General features: G+C 40.3%; 2 protein-coding genes across 4 annotated transcripts; one reads left to right on the top strand and one right to left on the bottom strand.

Moving 5' to 3' along the window:
* Positions 1–1121: 1121 nt before the first annotated feature.
* lg09h14orf28 (linkage group 09 C14orf28 homolog) lies at positions 1122–8188 on the top strand. Of its 2 annotated transcripts, XM_058399799.1 has the most exons (5): positions 1123–1325; positions 3261–3785; positions 5140–5229; positions 5438–5572; positions 6779–8188. In XM_058399799.1, exons 1-5 carry the CDS (start codon positions 1249–1251, stop codon positions 6960–6962), a joined length of 1011 nt encoding a protein of 336 aa, XP_058255782.1. In that variant the 5' UTR covers positions 1123–1248; the 3' UTR covers positions 6963–8188. The 2 variants fall into 2 exon arrangements, with proteins under 2 accessions (XP_058255783.1, XP_058255782.1); XM_058399800.1 differs by lacking the exon at positions 5438–5572 and having other exon boundaries at positions 1122–1325.
* A 1377-nt stretch (positions 8189–9565) lies between these two features.
* Positions 9566–19098, bottom strand: LOC131359734 (kelch-like protein 28). Of its 2 annotated transcripts, XM_058399810.1 has the most exons (7): positions 18976–19098; positions 16539–16799; positions 15820–16457; positions 15198–15641; positions 13748–13956; positions 13088–13270; positions 9566–13004 (listed from the first exon to the last, which is right to left on the bottom strand). In XM_058399810.1, the coding sequence occupies exons 2-6, from the start codon at positions 16797–16799 to the stop codon at positions 13107–13109; spliced, it is 1716 nt and encodes a 571-aa protein (XP_058255793.1). In that variant the 5' UTR covers positions 18976–19098; the 3' UTR covers positions 9566–13004; positions 13088–13106. The 2 variants fall into 2 exon arrangements, with proteins under 2 accessions (XP_058255793.1, XP_058255792.1); XM_058399809.1 differs by having other exon boundaries at positions 9566–13270.
* Positions 19099–19245: the final 147 nt, after the last annotated feature.

A 19245-nucleotide genomic window follows, 5' to 3' on the forward strand; every position in this document is an offset into this window, starting at 1 on the left:
AGTTAGTGCAGTATAACTTATAAAATAAAAAATCAACAGTTGTATATTTGCTAATTTATGGCCTGCTAAATTTTGGAATAATGATAACAACAAACAAACAAACAAATAAATAAATAAATCTGATTTAGAACAAATTTGGCGCCCTTTATCTCCTGACTAAAGTATAAATATATATATATATATATATATATATATATATATATATATATATATATATATATATATATATATATATATATATATTTATTTATTATTATTATTTATTTATTTATTTTCATTTTTGTTTAACTGAAAGAACTCAAACCTCCTGAACTATAAGGTGTTAAAAAATATTTTTTGCCCTTGTATTCCAAGGTCTACTTTTATACCACTTGAAAAAGAATGTTTAAATTAGCAAATTCACAAAATACGGAGTTAGTGCCTTGAACCAAACTATGTTTATTATGATATTTATTAATTATACAATGGTTTACTATAAAACTACTAAATGAAAATCCAAAATAGTGCAAAATGTCCTGGTCAGTGTACCCTGGATGATAACCTTGTCCATTGCAGGGCACCACACACACACGCACGCACGCACGCGCACACACACCTATTCACACAGGGGCAATTTAGATTAACCATCTCCCATCATATTTATGGGAGCTATAGGAAAGTCCACAAAGCATCATTCATAATGATTCCACATGAATAATGAAAAAAGTTTGTTTTTAAAGCATGCATTTGAAGCTACACCAGTCTTAGACAAATAAAAGTAATCCCAGGTCAAAACTTTACGGACTTTGTCCGGTTTGGAGTATAAACAACAGTGGGAGCTTGAAGAGTCGGCTCATGATTTGGTGAGTCAAATGATGTCACATGACTCACTGAAGTGAGTCTTCGTCACTAGAACGACACACGCATTTTCACTTCAATTAAACTTTAAATAACTCCCTATGCGTGCACGAAAAATAAAGACATATACACTACCCACACACTGTTCTAGGTCTGTGTTTGCAGACTGCAAAATACAATTCGAGATTCGAGCAAATTCCTGTTCTTTCGTGGCAGCATTAGAAGCATGCGCCAAGCCACGCCCACTCAGCGAATCATTGGAATACTCTGTGGCTTGGTGGGCGTGTCCACTCGACACTTCACACGGCAGGATGTTGTGAAAACATAGATGCCATGTTTTTGTGCTCAGCTGTGATAAACACGACGTGCTAGGCTTTTGGCCATTTTTGTAGACATGAGAAGCGGAGAGCTATGGAGAGTGATGTGTGCTGTTTAAAAGACATCGAGGACGGGACAACAGACTCTGGTCGCCGTGTGCAGATTGAGAGGTAAAGCACAAACTTGGTGACGTTTCAGACGTGCAACTCCAGCTAGGTGGCTATGCTAAACTGGACCAGACCCACGTTAGTTACATTCTAAGGCATTTCATGAGTGCTATTTAATGCTCGACTATATTTACTAGATAAGCATCGACAGGTTGCATTAGCTCTCACATGCAGCTGTCACAAATCTCTTAAACTGATCAAGCTTCCACATACTGCAGCATGCCTGCTTTTATTATTAGGTGAAGGATCTCTACTGCATGCTTAATCGTATGATAACAGTCAATATTTTCAATTTCTTATTATTAACAATAATGTAAAAAGAAAATTATGTAAATTAAAAAAAAAAAAAAATATATATATATATATATATATAGAGAGAGAGAGAGAGAGAGAGAGAGAGAGATTAAGCCATAGTTTACGTAACAGTAAAACGTATTATGTAACAGGAAAAAAAACAAGTTTTCAAACTTGACTTCCGGTCCTGGATATTTGTTTATATTTTGATTGGCCTCTTTTCAAGCTTCACTTAAATGTAGTTGAACCTTTGTAAGTTTTGGGGGCGGAGCTTGGCAAAAGTTTTGGGACACCCCCCCCCAAATCATTGAGTTCAGGGGTTGGGCTCGGCCCCTTAGATCCACTTAAAGGAACTCTTAATGCTTCAGCTTCATACCAAGACATTTTGGACAATTTCATGCTCCCAACTTTGTGGGAACAGTTTGGGAATGTCCCCTTCCTGTTCCAACATGACTGCACACCAGTGACCAAAGCAAGGTCCATAAAGACATGGATGAGCGAGTTTGGTGTGGAGGAACTTCACAGAGTTCTGACCTCAACCTTTGGGATGAATTAAAGCAGAGACTGTGAGTCAGACCTTCTCGTCCAACATCGGTGCCTGACCTCACAAATGCGCTTCTAGTGGAATGGTCAAAGTAAACACACTCCTGAACCTTCCCAGAAGAGTTGAAGCTGTTATAGCTGCAAAGGGCAGGCCAACTTCATATTACATTCATGTGCATGTAAAAGCAGATGTCTCAGTTTTGGAATGGCTCAGATTAGGAGTGTGTTTATAGGTATTTTTGTAGAAGTGCATTTTTGAAGTCAGGCACTGATGTTGGACGAGAAGGTCTGGCTTGCCGTCTCTACTCTAATTCATCCCAAAGATGTTCTGTCAGTTTGAGGTCAGGACTCCGTGCAGGACAGTCAGGTTCCTCCAAACCAAACTCACTCATCCATGTCTTTATGGACTTTGCTTTGTGCACTGGTGCACAGTCATGTTGGAACAGGAAGGGATCATCCCCAAACTGTTCCCACAGAGTTGGGAGCATGAAATTGTCCAAAATGTCTTGGTATGAAGCTGAAGCATTAAGAGTTCCTTTCACTGGAACTAAGGGGCTAAGCCCAACCCCTGAAAAACAACACCTGAATTCAATGATTTGGAGGGGTGTCTCAAAACCTTTGGCAATATAGTCTAGATGGAAATAGGGGCAGGTTCAATAAGTAAAAAAACATTCAAAACATGTCCAACTCCATCTGTGTAACCTACAAAAATGTTGGTGAGTAAACTTGCTAGCTAACTTTGTATTGGAAAAGACCCTTGGAGAATGATTTTATTGTCCTCACTGAATTAATCGGACAAAAGAAACATTGAATATTCAAGTTTTGTTTCCTGATTCATCTGAGTCAGAACTGTCAGTGATGATCAAAAATAAAAACGTCCTGTTATTTTGCATGCAAGGGGAAGTATACAACTGATATTGAGCATGATCTAATACGCTCAGTAATGATATTCTATTAATCACTTAATCACCTTTATAAGCTTTGGTCACAATAACCTCCCATTTTTAACTTCAGCATGACTTATATTTGTTGTCAGCACTAGAGATTGCTTGTTACTTTGGTGTAAATATGCTAATTCGTATGAATTTAACATTTCTACAGGACCAAAACCTTGATCGAAGAGATCCGTGCTTTGATCAAGAGCAATGAGCCGGAGTATTGCTCCTTCTGGAGGCCTGTGCTACCCTGGGGTGGCGTATACACAATACGGGCTGGACAGAAGGCCATCTCTTGCATACCCCTATACGTTAAAATCAATCTGAAAAACACCTGCACCATCGATGGCTTCCTCATGCTCTTGTACGTCATCCTGCGGGATAATCAGACCATCCGACGGGAAGTGGGTTTGTTCTTAGGGAAGCGTTTTGTGGAGCACTTTCTCTATCTGATGGACTCCTACGATTACACCACGGTCAAGATTTTGTGGATCTGGGACAGGATGTCTAAGCGTCAGTACCGCTCCGAGATCCACCAGGCCGCTCTTGAGATCGACCTTTTCGGCAACGAGCACGAGAACTTTACCAAGAATCTGGAGAACCTGATGTCTACCATTCAGGAGAGTTATTGCACCAACTGGTGCTGTCCGTCTCGTTTCCAGGAGCTCCTTCAGAACACCATAAATATCAAGTGAGAATGGGATTGTCAACCTTCAGCAGTCTATGATGGATACAATCTTTATGTAGAACAGGCTCATTTTCGAGGGTGGAAAACACAACCCATGAAGTATATTCCTCAACGGGCAAAATATAATTTTAGTAAATCCACCAACACTAACAGTACTAGCATTAACAATAATAACTGCAACAAAAATGTAAAAAAGAAATAAAATGCATGGCAACAAATCGAGTGCAAATTGCTACCTGGCTTTTATCGAGTAGATTCTTTAGGTTTGTTTTACACAGCATCATAATGCTTCATACATCCATTGCTCTTTGTGCTCAGAGTGCTTAGAAGTCGATACAGAAGATTTAATCCAAAGGGAATGATTAGTGAGACAGATTGCAGCAGGCATTTAGTGCTTAGAGCAGCTGATGGCAAAAAACAAAAGTACAGGGAGACTTAGATTTCAAAGATGAAGACACTGGAGATCTAAACAAACACATTCACATTGGAGCTGTTAGCCATTAAAAAAAATAATAGCCATTGCAATTTTTGTCACTGGATTTAAGGCCAGATTAAAGTATTTGATATAGTCAGAGATTTCATTCCTATTTATGAAATTAAAATTAAATTATTTTAAAAAACAAGAAGTTTTCATTTCTCATTTCGACGGAGAAAGCTGAGATTAGAGTAAGCAAAACTATAATTGATATATATATATATATATATATATATATATATATATATATATATATATATATATATATATATATATACATATACACAGGTTACTTCGTAAAAACAACAAATTTCTTTAGCCACTAGCAGAATGTCTTGAACCTGGTGCTAAAGTTCTCTAAGAAGTCGTTGTTCTCACTAAAGCCTAATTAAGCATACAGTGGAAAATACATGACTGAAACCTACCATGGCTTCTTTCCAAAAATAAGCTCTCTACCAATAACACAGCCTTACTTCTCTGATGGTCTGTACTTCATCTTTCTGCGGTGGTTTTCATTTCTTCCCTTGATACCCTGTCTGATGAAAATAATCCTCAGCTGTCTAGTCCTGATACAAAAAAAAGACCTTAAGGTGGTCTTCTAATGGTCTGCTTTGGCTCCTCTTCATGCTGGTTGTTATATTGCTCTACCTTCCTGTTACTTGGTGTCTGAGGGTAAATGTCAGGAGCTTCGGGTGTTACAGGAACACATGACTAGACTTTTTTGTTGTCTGGCTACAAGCCTCGATGTCATGGAGGTGCTAACACTTAAGCTTAAAAGCTACCCTATACGTACAGTATAGGTAATTTGTATATGCCAGCAGTGTCAAGTGAGCCGTGATAAGATTTCCAGTGTGTTTATATGCTAACTTTCTCTCTCCACAGCCCTCCACACGAGCTTCCTGATGGAGATCCTATCCAGTCTGCAGTGGATGAGTTCTTCTGTCCGAAGATAGTCCTCTGCCAAGAATATGGGTAAAATATTATTATTGGTCTTCATAAAAAAAATGTAAACCCTTGTCCTAATTAGGGAAATAACTGAATAAATAGAAGACACCAACCGAGTAGAAAACAGCTTCATGAAACGTAGAAACCTTTTATCATCTTCTAACAATATATAGTGATTTCATTTCATTTCTTTTCTTTTCTTTTTTTTTTTTTTTTTTTTTTTGCTATTTTTCAGATGTAAAGGGCTTAGAGAGTTCTCGCAGAGAGAGTTCTGCCACGGTCCTCCTCCCTTCATCATCCTTAACATGCAGATGTGGAAATCGGAGGACCTTTCCTACGTTCCGTACCATTTGGCTTTGTCCGATCACAGGTGTTCATCCTGATTTTTTTTTTCCCCTAACTCAGTCGTTTTTAAAAAGATTAACGTAACACCGAGCAATGTTACGTTATGAAGAAACAGCAGCCTAAAATAAGTATTCAAATGCTAAGAAATATAGTAAAGTATAATACTTTAGAAGCATGAAAGCAAGATCCCGACTAACTGAGTCTACTAGCAGTCTAGATGCAGGTCTGAAATTACCCCCATTTTCTCCCTAATTTGGTCTTGTCCAGTTGCTATTAACATAATGATATTAAACATCTGTGACTTTTTTTCACAGTTAAGGCAGCAATGATCTCTGTGGTGATGAAAATGATACCAAATGTGTTTGGTTTAAGCGAAAAGATCCAGAAACAAAAAAAAAAGCAGAGTAACTCCTGGTATTTTGCTTCGTATGAATTGGAAGGTTTGTTTAATGGCTTCACCTGAGAGAATGTAAAATGTCTTATTCCATTCTCTCTCTCTCTCTCCCTCCCTCCCTCCCATTTTCACTCACTCTACTTATGTTAATATGATTACGTAGTTATTTATATTCTGAATGTAACAAAAGCTTTAACAGATAAGCCTACATAAGATTTAGATGAAGCATGTTTGACTAATTCAGTCTGAATGAGAGCTCATTATCAGCTGCACAGGTTCATTACTTTTGGTTACTGGGTATAATATGTACACTTGTGTAGTTTACTGGTAGGTAGTTTATGGACTATGGATAGTTCAAATTCAATTGTGTGTGTGTGTGTGTGTGCGTGTGCATGAAGAACCAAGTCCGATTGTTCCCGAGTTCTTGGTGTTCAACCGGTTGACGACCCAAATGGCCCGCGGGAAGAAGCTAATGTGAAGGAGAAAGCTGCACAGAGAATGTGGCAGATTAAAGCCCATACTGCAACACAGTGTGAAGTTCATGTCTGGAACTATATATATATACAGTATATGACTAGATGTGTGGCACAGGGTGGCAGACGAGATTTACACCTTCTAATCTTTTATTCTGCCTATTTATCTAGTTGATGTTAATTTTCATACCTGATAATAATGAGGCTCCCTTAAGAGTTTTATAGTGATACGAAGATCCAGAGGAGTAAACAATGATCCCAATCCTGTATAAATTGAGAGGGTCCGGACCCCGAACCGGAAGCAGCCAAAGGACAACATTGTAGTAACAATGAAGCCATCATTGTGGTTTTGTTTCTTCCACAGGTACTCTCTAGAGGGCGCCACTCTCTTCAACAGGGAGGAGCATCACTACTCTGCAGCCTTCCAGATCGACGGGTACTGGATGCACTACGATGGGCTTCGGAGCGACAACTTGATCTTGTTGAACAAACCCCCGGAGCTGCTGCTTCTTTCCTCGCTGGTGTATGTGCGTTCTCATGAAAAATGACCCGCACAACATCTAGAGCAGAATCGGAATATCTATCCAGTAGCAAATTCATTCCAGCTCAGGCGCCTCGTTTACTCAATTTGCCTCAGCTTACAGATGAGCTCTATCAGGTGCCGGTGTTGATCGCCTGGAATGGAAACCTACAGAGGAAAATACTGCTTCAGAAGGAGACTAGCTGGCTGGGAAGATCACCACAAAGTCTTTAAACTCTCCTCTTTTCCCTTCCCTGTCACATTAACCTTGTTAATGTCCTCTTGATGATATATTTAATCAGCCAGTTAACTCACCAGCACTTTTATTACAAAACAAACTCTCTATACAGTATTTTGCATAATATGAATATTATACTCGCTTTTCCGTAATTATACAGACGGCACGGGATAAATGGTAGCTCTTTAAAAAATAACGCTTTCTACTTTTGTAACAAATGCTCCAATTCGGCAAAGCCGGGTTAAACAGCTTCACTTTTTTTTAGGTTGTGCTTGGAATCCAAGAAAATGCAAATGGACTGTAATAGTTCTGGGCTTGTCTGTGAAACCTGTAACACAAAAATGAATTGTGCTTAAAAAAACAACAACAAATTGTTTAAGACAAACCCAAATGAACCAGATCCAGGACATTAGGAGACATTTCTACAATCCGGGATTGATTTAAAAGCTTGATATTTTGCTGATGCATATGACAGCAATATTTTTTGTAAGAAGTGTGACTGCTTAGAGCAAGTGATTAATCAACACCAGAAAGAGGCGTTAACTTGCAGTTTTATATAATCGGTGTTGTAGAAAGTGCCAAATCCATTCCTCAGGAAGCAAAGCGAGACAATTTTTTGTTTTCTCCCTTCATCATGATATAACAGTCCTGACCCATGTTGTAATCTATTATGTTTACTCTATTTCTGTAAGAATTTCACTTTCCTACCCCCGCATACTGAATTCAGATGTAACTTTTACTGTATGTTTGGTTTATTTGTTAGCATCGCTGATTAAAGGCATGTGATTATATTTTGCTTTTCTTATCATTCTTCTCCTCATATATTCCTCAAGGTTTCTTAAACACACGTGTGAACCCGTACAGTGATATAAATTCGATCAATCGACATTTTAAAATCGCAACTAATTCCAAACTTTTGTAATGGTTTCTCCTATCTGAATTTCCACCAAAATGACTATATTTGTAATTATGACCTAATTCATTTTGCACTTAATTTTTAATAAAAACGTTTTTCATAAAAATGACTTCGGCGCTTTGGTTTTGTTTGTTTTTGCATTAACCATTAAGGATCGTATGATTCTTAGTCTTGAATGCAATAAATGGCTTTTTAATAAAAAACATTCCAAGCATATCTCATGCCTTCTTCTCATGCTACATCATGGTGCCAGGTTTTCCACAGGAAAGCGAGACACACCCTCACCTGTTTGTAGAAGATCCTTAGGTCATTCTTCCGTGTGATCCAATCCAACAGACGAGCTACTGTCGCTCAGATTACTGAAGAAGTTAATGCTGGTTCTGATAGAAAGGTGTCAGGATACACAGTGCATGATCGGTCAGGGCTGTTTCGGGAGCAAAAGAGGGACCTACACAATAGTCATAATGTTATGCATGGTCAATGTATAATTTTCCCTTCACTGGAACTACAAGTCTGTTCCAGGTTGTTGTTGTTAAAGAACTCGAGTGTCCTGCACAGAACTCTGACCTCAACCCTATTGAACATTATGAATTGGAACACTGACCATGTGCCCAATTTCTTTCAGGATCTTGTGGCCAAATGAACAAAAAATCCCCACAGCCAATTTCCAAAATCTAGTGGAAATCCTTCCTAGAAAGCATCTAAATCCTTTCAGCCATATAGTGTGTGTTAGACTTCAGTGATCCACAATATTGCCCAAACCCCTCCAAATTATTGAATTCAGGTGTTGTTTTTCAGGGGTTGGGCTCAGCCTCTTAGTTCCAGTGAAAGGAACTTATAATGCTTCAGCATACCAAGACATTTTGGACAATTTCATGCTCCCAACTTTGGGGGAACAGTTTGGGGATGACCCCTTCCTGTTCCAACATGACTGCACACCAGTGCACAAAGCAAGCCCCATAAAGACATGGATGAGTGACACTGGTGTGGAGGAACTTGACTGGCCTGCACAGAGTCCTGACCTCAACCTGACAGAACACCTTTGGGATGAATTAGAGTGGAGACTGCGAGCCGGACCTCCTCGTCCATGTGCGCTTCTAGAGAAATGGTCAAAAATTCCCATAGACACACTAACCCTAATAAACCTTGTGGAAAGCCTTCCCAGAAGAGTTGAAGCTGTTATAGCTGCCAAGGGCGGGACAACTCCATATTACATGTAAAGGCAGACGTCCCAAAACCTTTGGCAATATAGTGTATCTTGGTGTCATATATTGTCTACAACGGTGTTCGGACTGATTGTAGTGGCATCTGGCTTTCAGATCTTCTGTGTTTCTAGCTTAAAAGAGCAATGCTGTAGCACTTCCATCACAGAGATCACTATCCTTGACAAGTCTTTGCTGTAACTGGAGAATAATAATAATTTAAAAAAAAATGATAAGAAAAACAATACACACAGCAGATTGCCTTGTGAGGCAGGCGTTTATTTTTCCACTGGGTACAACTGCACCACACAGCTAAAGAAACTGGCAGAAATGTGTGCTCTCTCTCTCTCTCTCTCTCTCTCTCCCTTGATGCTTGCTAAACTGAAAAATAAATACTGCATCTATTGATTAAGGGTTATCTTTTTTTTCTTTTTTTTTACTTCCAGTAACAATCCACAGGTACATAAAAAAAAAAAAAATAAATAAAAAAAATCAAGATAATCACCTCACTTCAGACAACAACCAGACACCTATGGGGAAAAGAAAGAAATGAAAGAAACAAACCGGGTGGTTAACATTGACATCAGTTTCACACAACGCTCTTTACACATTGGGATCAAGTCCAAAACTCACACACACACACACACCCCTCTGATTTCGTCCAGCTTTTCATAAAACAAGCACTTTGGTGAGAGTGGTGACAAGACAGGAGTTCAGAACGCTAACGACAAAACGTCACAAATATCCCTTCATTTTGCAGTTTTCACGTGTTCAGATTACATGAGATGCATATATGGCCGTCGGCGTTCCTTCTCTGAAGCCAGACAAACCGCCGTAAAGAAAGAAGCATGGTTAGAAAGGTTCGGAGTCATTACTGCATGCAACGGACAAGACGAGACGATTCATAAACACATGGCAAATGCAAGATCACGCCAGCGTGATATAGATATATATTTTTTTTTGTTGATCCCCCCCCCCCTTTCTAGCTTTTAATGCACAAACAATGTTAATGAGATGACGTTATTATGACATCAATAGTACATTTATTATTAGCAAATAGTACGTGGTTCATTTCAGGTCCATAAATAAGAACCGGTTTCTCTGGAACTCTCTCTTATGCCTTTTTCGATCAGCTAATCGTGAATGGTCAATCCGCCCTGAATAATATTTCCCTTCAAATGATACAAGAATGGATTTCTTTCAGGGAACCGAAGTCAGTATTACTCGTGAATGATCCGTAGAATTATTGCTGATGCAAAGACCGTGCTGATCTTTTCGATGCTTCTCTATTGACTTCCTCATTTAAAAAAAATAAAAAATAAAAATAAATAAATAAAAATCAATTCTGTCTTCAGGCAGCATCTGTTACAGGAGGAAAAGGTGTTTAAGGTGGCATTTTATTTTTCATTCCTCACAAAACGAACCACTTTGAAATTAATTTCACGCCTTTTTGCTTTGGTAGTCCAAACCCCAAATGTTCTGGTCATAATTACAGTAAAAAAAAAAAAAGAAAAAAAAAAAGGATATTTGAGTTGGAAAAATAAGTTCAAGCACTCCGTATGTCAGCAACAGGAATAAAGGCAAAATTCTCAGTGAATGAAATGTGGTGAAGAAAAAAATCCAGCAAAAAAAAAAAAACACACACCAAAAATCAAAAGAAAAGAAAGAAGTTCAGTCACAGCATTTTGTTTTTCAACAACAACAAAAATATATATGAAATGGTCTTATTGCATCATTTAAATGCCTTCAACTTAAAAGTATTACATAGGTATCACACAAAGTATTAAAGTGTTTGATAAGTGCAATGCAGAGCTCCATTTGTAAGCAAACCCGTGTGCAAAGGTTGCTCCGGGGGAAATATGTTTTTTTTGGGGGTTTTTTTTTACAATTTATACAAATTGATCTTATCAGGTTTATATAGCTCTGAATATATGTTATAGGCTTTCGGATGATTTGTAGCAAAATTTCGGGACTACGCAAGCGCTTCTATTACATTTAGTCTTAAAGGTGCATAAGGTATTACGGTTAAATGGATGGATCCTCAAAGCTCCGCCCACAAAACGCGGGCTTGGACATTCAGCTAACAACTCTATAAAACATTCGACTTCTCCACTCTCCATGATTTAAGGATGTGAAGCAGTGTTAGGGGCGTGTCTATTAAATGATTGACAGGAGAACAAGCTAAATCTAAATCTCTCCGCTAGTGGGCGGATCTCTAGCATTCTTTAGCTAGAGACAATACTAGAATCGTTATAGGAAAAATGTTGATCTTTAAAATGTTTTATGGATGATCACGGCGACATCCATGTGGGAAATTAAGACTTCAGTCACGTCGCTTCACATGAAGACACAGATATGGGATACGGGTCAGAAAGGTCGACACTGGTGTAGATTAGTTGCTGAAGGCTTTGAAATGTAATGGATGAAACGCGTTATGATTAATGAGGAGTTGTTCATTTACGTAAACGGTTTTCGGTCAGATTTGTTGTATTGAATTGAACTCTGTTGAACGTACAGGACATAAAAGAAGTCAGGATTTGGATCCGAAAGTTGCACTAGTTTCAGTCTGCGTGTTCGCGATATGAAATGGTAGAACTGTTAGTGAATGAGGTCGTTGTAGATACGCATGCGCAGACGCAATCCTGTGAGGGGGGGGGACCAATACGTTCCAGGTGCTGGGGGATAATTAATCAGAGTGATGTTATTGCACAGGGCTTGATGGAGCATTTGTAAATGTAACAATAACAGAATACGCGCAAATAAAAAGAAAATAATAATAATAATAATAATAATATCAAATACACTTTTGTGAAAAGACAGACAAAAGAAATAAATCCTGAATTATTAACTAGCACCAGTAGAATTTTACTTTTAACTCCAACACCTCTGCAATGGTTAAAAAAAATAATAATAATAAAATCACATTCAACACTTGAAAGAGAAAAGGTGTGAAATAAAAGACATGGCATGGCAAAATAATATGTTTCCAACAAAACAAACAAATGTTCTACAGCTACCAAGGAAGAGATGTGTAGAACTTGGAAGAATTCTTAAGAGACTGCAGTGAAACATGAATATATTCAGTCCACACTCATACTCTCTCTCACACACACACACACACACACACCAGTGCAGATAACATTTACAGGCAATGCACTGGAGGATATAACATATATTCTTTAGTCAAACTATATACACGTTGAAAGAAAGGCAGCCCTTTTTAAGTGTGAATAAAGTTTTTTCCACTTTTTTGTGAAGCACTACTTTAGATGCAGACGTTATGAGCTCAGCCGGTGATTTAACCCCGAGCCTGAGCGCTTGTCCTGCGCATACACACACACACTCACACACACACACACAAATAATTCATCCCTTCCGTGACATGCATACACATCATCTACAGGCACAGACCTGCAGACAAACAGAAATTAAAGGTGCTAGCTGCACCAGTAGCTAAGTTGAAAAGAGTGCTCAGAGAATAAATGGCATTACCACAGACAAATGCCACCCAAGAACCCCCAAAGTGACTGACGTCTCCTGCCATTCAGCGCTGTCCAGTCCCTCGCAGAGCCCGTACAGCTTTGGATTAGTTTCTTTGCTCAGACGTCGTCCGGATCCACTGCCTCTGCTTCTTTAAACCCCAGAACCCAGCAAAGAACGGTGCTCTCTTTTTTTTCCCCCCTGGACCAGTATCCACACAGCTGCAGCGACCTTCTGAGGAACACGGTTCCAAAGATGAATGGGGAGTAGATAAAAGAAATGCAAACAAATTTTTGTCTTTCTTGCAAAATAAGTACCCTATGACTGCCCCAGGGGTCAAAGGGCAGTAAGGCCAAAGTTACAGCGACAGTACATCATGCCGCTGGAGTCCAGCCAGCTGTCCGAGATGGGGTCATAGCGCTGCACTGTGTTCAGGTAAGATGACCCTGAATGACCCCCCACCACATAGAGGCAGTTGTCTACGATGGCTGAGCCGACTCCTGTGTTAAGAAAGGCACAACGGAATTAAAGGGCCGCTATATGTACTACTAAAAAGTTAAAAGCTGGGAATTTGTGTAATGTCTACCTTGTCCAGGAGATCTTCCCACTAAAAAAAAATACATGACAACAGTTTGTGGACACCTGACCATTACAACCATGTGCATCCTGTTCCAGATTAAGTCCCGCCTTTGCTGTTATAATAACCTCTATTCTTCTGGGAAGGCTTTCCACTAGACTTCGAAGTGTGGCTCTGGGGATTTGCCCGTTCAGCCACAAGAGCATTAGCGAGATCAGAGACTGATGGGCCTATTAGTTCCAGTGATGGGAATTTATAAAGCTGCAGCAAACAAATTCTACACACTCGTGTGCTTACAACATTGTGGTAAAAGTCTGAGGAAGGAACACATACGCGTGTGATGGTCAGGTGTGCACAAACCATTAGCCATATGGCCATAGAGAGAGACCTTATTTCTCACCTGTTCGCGGTTCGTTCATGGGTCGACACGCTGTCCACTGGTTCTGGTGAGGGTCGTATCTTTCAATGCTGGACAAATGTGACACGCCATTATGTCCACCGACGACAAATATAAACCCTAACATGACGCCCACTCCAAAGTTTATTCTCTTGTTAGCCATGGATGCTACCATTTCCCAGGAATCCTTGCTGGGGTCGTAGCGTTCCACACTGCACAGAAACAAAACATTAATTAGTTACAGAAGAGCTGATCTGTAAACTAGTTTAGTTGTGATAAGCCTAAGGGAACAAAAACATTAATAATCCAACCTACTCAGAATCGGTGTGGTACCATTACTACAACACACCAAGATAAAAATGTGTTCCTAGAAGCAATTCCCAACCTGCAGAGACAGCGTGCTCTATACGTCTCAACATTATCTCATGAGGGAAATCTTGGTCAAGGAGACAGCACAACAAAAGATCTCTCTAGTGAGTGAAGGGGTCACAGGTCTCAACTGGAAAAGTCTCAAGTTATTTCAGACATAGAACAATACAACATGTTCTACTTCTTACCTCGCATGCTCTAGGTGTTTATAAGAAAGGATTTGCCTCTGGTGGATTTGTCTTTAGTGATCTAAACACTGTGAAGCTACTAAAACCACTTGACAACCAGCTCCTTGAGATGATCCTATATACTATTGTCCACCTGTATTTCCTGTATGTTTTCCTCTTGAGTACACCTACAAAAACCAAAACTCACAGACTATCGGCTAGACAAAAATCTTTGGAATGGGCAGACGCCATTAAATTTTTTTTTATGTGATTTATCAACCACCTCTACTCATTTCACATTATCCTGTCCGCTATCATAATTAACCTATAGGAAGCAAAGTACGCTCACTGAGCACTTTATTAGGAACACAATTCTAACTAACACCGGTATACTAATGGGGCCATGATGACATGACTGAATGATTTTTTTCGGGTGCACTTTCATGCTTCGTGAATTTCTGTAGCCTTTCTGTCAGCTTGAACCAGTGTGATGTCTCTCATCAACAAGGCATTTCCATCCACAGAACTGCTGCTCACTGGATGTTTTTTTTTTTTTTTACTGCACTATGGTTAGTAAACTCTAGAAACTTTTGCGGGAAAACCCCAGGAGATCGGACGTTACAGAAATACTGTTGCACCAACAATCATGCTATGCTAAAGATCACTAAGATCACTGAGATCACCCCCCCCCATCCCCCCATCTTGATGGTTGATTACCTGAAACCAGTAATTGCATGATTTTATGCAATGTGCTGCTGCCACATGATTGGCTGATTACATAATGCATGAATGAGTAGCTCGTGTTCCTAATAAAATAATACATGAGTGCATATTCATGCTGGTATTTAAATAGTCACTTTATAGCCATTTTAAAATGAATATATAGATGAATCATATATCTATTAACCATATCTTACCTGTTCATATGAGCAGGACCGTATCCTCCGATAGCATAAATCATACCGTTCAGCACTGCGGTGGCAAAGCAACTGCGTGATTTGGTCATGGGTGCCACAGGCTGCCACTCTTTCACTTTGGGTACATATTTCTCCACTGACTGGAGGTAGTACTGACCATCATAGCCTCCAAGTGCATAAAGCTCCCCTGCTAACACCACAACCCCTAGAGTGCTCCTGCACTCGGCCATGTGCTCCACCGAGGACCAGGTGTTGCTGTCCGGATCCCATCTCTCCACAGTGCTCTCATGCCGCCTGTAGCTGATGCCCTGGCGCATGTGTGTGGCAATACCACCCACCACGTACACCTTCTGGTCCAGAACAGCGACGCCGAACTCACAGCGGGGCATGCTGAGTGGGGCCAGGCCAATCCACGAGTCTGTCTGAGGGAAGTACATCTCCATACTGCCAAAGAGTGAGCAACAAATCATAAAGATAAATCAGAGTGATAAACTTCAGCATCCAGTTACCACCTAACAACACAGTATGGGATGGACCCATGCCTATCCTTAAATCCGATAACAATAGTACTTAGGGCTGAAAATTTGAACACGCTCACTGAACGAATGTTTACTCTGCTCACCTTTCCAAAGTGGCAAAAAGTCCTGCTTTGCCTCCTACTGCAACAAGAACCTTTGGTGCACAGCGTGGTCTGGTGGACAGCACCGTCTGGTAGGAAAGCCTGTGCTCTGGCATGAAATGATACTTAAGAGCCTCGTTGAGAAGATGTTTGCACGCGTGGTCGTCCCGGACGAGGTGATTGGCTTCGTAGAGGCGCGTCAGAAACTTGACACTGAGCAAAGGCAGCCGCACGCTGTGCAGTAACTGGGCCAGGTATTGCTGCCTCTCACTCAGATCATACTTGATCCAAGACTCAAGCGCATAAAAGACCGTCTCCTCAGTGAGCACTTTGAGGCAATCGCTGGACACAATCTCCTCCAGCTCCTCCCTGGTCAGCTCGAAGAACTCCTCTGTCCGGCAGACCTCCTCAAAGTTCTCGCAGATAAACTTGGTGGCTGCCAGACAGAGGTCATGGCAGCCGTATGTCTCAGCAAAGCGCGAGATGCCAATGCAGTTTGCAGCATCCAGCTGGCTCTCCAGGAAGCTGCAGCACTCGTTTAGCACGAGTTTCACCTGGAGGAGATTGGCAGCTGGGAGGAGTGACTCCACTGTTTCCTGCGAGATGAAAACTGTCCCCGTGTATGCGTATTCCACGATGGCCTAAAACCCAAAACACCAACATTTAAGGACTACACACTTTATAATCAAGTAATGATGCTACATCTGCAGTTTGTGCGTTACCTGTAGTGCAGCTTCATCAATGCACTGAAACTCAACCTCTGAAGTCTCCTTCTCAGACAGATTGCCTGTAAACATGGCCTTGAAGTATGGGCTGATGCTGGCCAGGACCACTTTGTGTGCGTGGATCTTGGCATCGCCCACACGTAGCACAATGTCACACAGTTCGTGATCTTGCCGTAACAGCTGTAGGCCTTGCAGCAGCTGCTCCGAGTGAGGCCGTGTCAGACTGGCAAGCATATAGGACTGGGCCTGCTGGTCCATCTGTTAAGAAAAACATATGCACAGCAGTATTTATCAGCTTTTGAACTGCTCAGCAGCCTCGTCCACAGAAGTCGAATCATTTCCGTCGATAAGAGCTGAAAGCAGGAACAATCAGACTACGTGGTTTGTAATATTTGTCACTCATAATTCTGACTGTTGTGTCACAGAGACGTTGTGACAGAGGGCAAATGAGGTGTCACTAAGGCCGATAGCGCACATGACAGAGTATGGACTTTATTGATATCTTCCTCTTTTTCAGCTTCTAGAGATAATAATGACCCAAGAGCCTGCAGTACTGGCTGATAACCAAACACTGATATTCTGGTAATAAATGAGCCTCTCTACAAACTTCTGTTCCCAATTTAAACAAAACACTCGAAATGGTAGACTTCTATGATTATGATTTTCGTGCAGAAATAAAAATGGACAAGCAGTAGAACTGGAGGTATTGTGCAAAACAGTTGATATCATGCAGCGTTTGCAGTTCCAAACTCCATTTAGATTTCACATGCCAAATAACTGCGTATACCAATATTATTGTGTGTACATTTTGCTCTGTCCCTCCCATACACACAAAGGGTGGTGAACTGGATTCAGCAATCTGCTGTGCATTACAGAAGATGAATATGATTTCCTCATGGATTTTCATTGGCTGTCTCTCAATGCTGTTCTTGCTACTAGTCACAGATTCGATCGTTCACATCGAACAAACAGAACATTGAAGCCTTGACCAAATCAGACTGGGGAACTGTATAGGCTACATGAGAAATAGCTTGAGACTGGGAAATCAGGGCTAATATTGCCTTAACACATGTACACAACAAAACATGCCACACTTTGTACCAAAACTGAAATTAAAAAAAGATCTGTGCATCCTTTATCTAGCGTCATCATTATAACTGTATAAAAATAGCTTCATTTACATTTCACGTCATTTGGTTTCTTTTTTTTTCTTCCCCTATACAGTGATCACAATAGGTTCTAAGAGCCGAGAACATAATAGTATAGACAGTATTGTTCGTGTGCTCCTCCTTTACCCAGCCCTGTGTATCAACAATGAATACTGGTGCAACAAATAGCAGGTTATTCAAAGATAAGTACATAAGAAAAAATGGTGACAGAAGAAATTCACATAATATGAATAAATATTAATCACATGCCTTATCTCTGGGGCACTTTTTCTTGGATTTCACTAAGCATAAAGTTTGTTTTTCACTGGGAGATTATTCATTATTAAGGTACGATCTTGACCAGATTTTATAACAAAACTGGGTGATATCACGTGCTCTCCAGAAGGTTTGTTTATATCTGGATGGGCTTCTTGTCAGTCATTTGACAGACACGCCCCCCGACGTTTTGGGGGCGGGGGCTTCGTGTGGATGAGTACATGATATAAGTGGGCGTGGGACAACACCCGTTTCCACTCATGTACACAAAGCTACGCTCCAGGACTTACAGTGGTTTTACAGTTAGCATGAACAAAGGTTAGACATTCACTACTGGACATTTTAACGGCACGAAAGCCAAATTACATCTCAATAAACATGCACCTTCTACTCATAATGAATGATGAGCATGTTGGGGGGCGTGTCTATGAAATGACTGACGAAAAAGGGACAATCCAAATACTGACCAAAAGGCAGGTTTAAAAACACGGATTTTATCACCTATTCTGAGACAATGGCTTTCCCTACAGAAGTTTCCACATGATTTGTACTAATAGGAACGGAAACATATTAAAAAGGATGCGAGCACAAGTAGCTGCTGTGATGTCATCTAGAACTTAGGAAACGTAATTAAAGCTAGCTCAGAAAAATACCAGCATGATGCCAAACGCTGCAAGATCACAACGTTTATTAGCTAACACCTCAGTTCAAAGTCATCGTAATAGTAATAATAACAAACCAGTAGCTATCTGCGAAAATTCACCTGCCGGAATTCTGAGCATGACACCCAAGTTAACTTAAGCTAGGCGGCTAAAATTAGCAGGCTAACATGCTAGCTGTTAGTGACTACCGTCGGCTAGCTACAAACTGTTGCTAAAAATAAACACTGCTAGGCTACATCCTCTAGCCTTAGCAACAAAGCTAGCCGAGCACTGTTCTGTACCACGGTGGCGTTATAAATAGTAAAAAATAAAAATAAAAAAAGGAGTATATAAGGTGCTGGTGAGTACCTGTATCCAGGGCTGCTCTCGGACGTGTGAGTAAGCGAGAGGTTGTATTGCGATAGTGGAGGTCTTACACGGCACCAGTGGAAGAAGAAGCCTCCAGCGTCTATCTGCAAAACAAACACAAAAAGGAGGTTCGCTCTGCGTCACTTCCGGGACTACGGAGCTCAAAAAAAAAAAAAAAAAAAAAAAAAAAAACCTCACGCGCCTGACGAAAACATGAGAACAGGCACTATCATCTCTTAACACGTGTCTGTTACTGATATTGATTAAATG

The sequence above is a fragment of the Hemibagrus wyckioides genome, linkage group LG09, assembly GCF_019097595.1.
Source record: "Hemibagrus wyckioides isolate EC202008001 linkage group LG09, SWU_Hwy_1.0, whole genome shotgun sequence".
Classification (NCBI taxonomy): Eukaryota; Metazoa; Chordata; class Actinopteri; order Siluriformes; family Bagridae; genus Hemibagrus; species Hemibagrus wyckioides.

What these genes read in the sequence shown, in the direction of transcription:
- lg09h14orf28 (XM_058399799.1), top strand. Translation starts at nt 1,249, where the DNA reads ATGGAGAGTGATGTGTGCTGTTTAAAAGACATCGAGGACGGGACAACA. An exon ending in CGCCGTGTGCAGATTGAGAG is followed by an intron (nt 1,326 to 3,260) that starts GTAAAGCACAAA and finishes ACATTTCTACAG; the next exon opens with GACCAAAACCTTGATCGAAG. An exon ending in GTCCTCTGCCAAGAATATGG is followed by an intron (nt 5,230 to 5,437) that starts GTAAAATATTAT and finishes GCTATTTTTCAG; the next exon opens with ATGTAAAGGGCTTAGAGAGT.
- LOC131359734 (XM_058399810.1), bottom strand. Translation starts at nt 16,799, where the DNA reads ATGGACCAGCAGGCCCAGTCCTATATGCTTGCCAGTCTGACACGGCCT. An exon ending in CTTTTTGCCACTTTGGAAAG is followed by an intron (nt 15,642 to 15,819) that starts GTGAGCAGAGTA and finishes ACTCTTTGGCAG; the next exon opens with TATGGAGATGTACTTCCCTC. An exon ending in GGTCCTGCTCATATGAACAG is followed by an intron (nt 13,957 to 15,197) that starts GTAAGATATGGT and finishes GTTTCTGTGCAG; the next exon opens with TGTGGAACGCTACGACCCCA.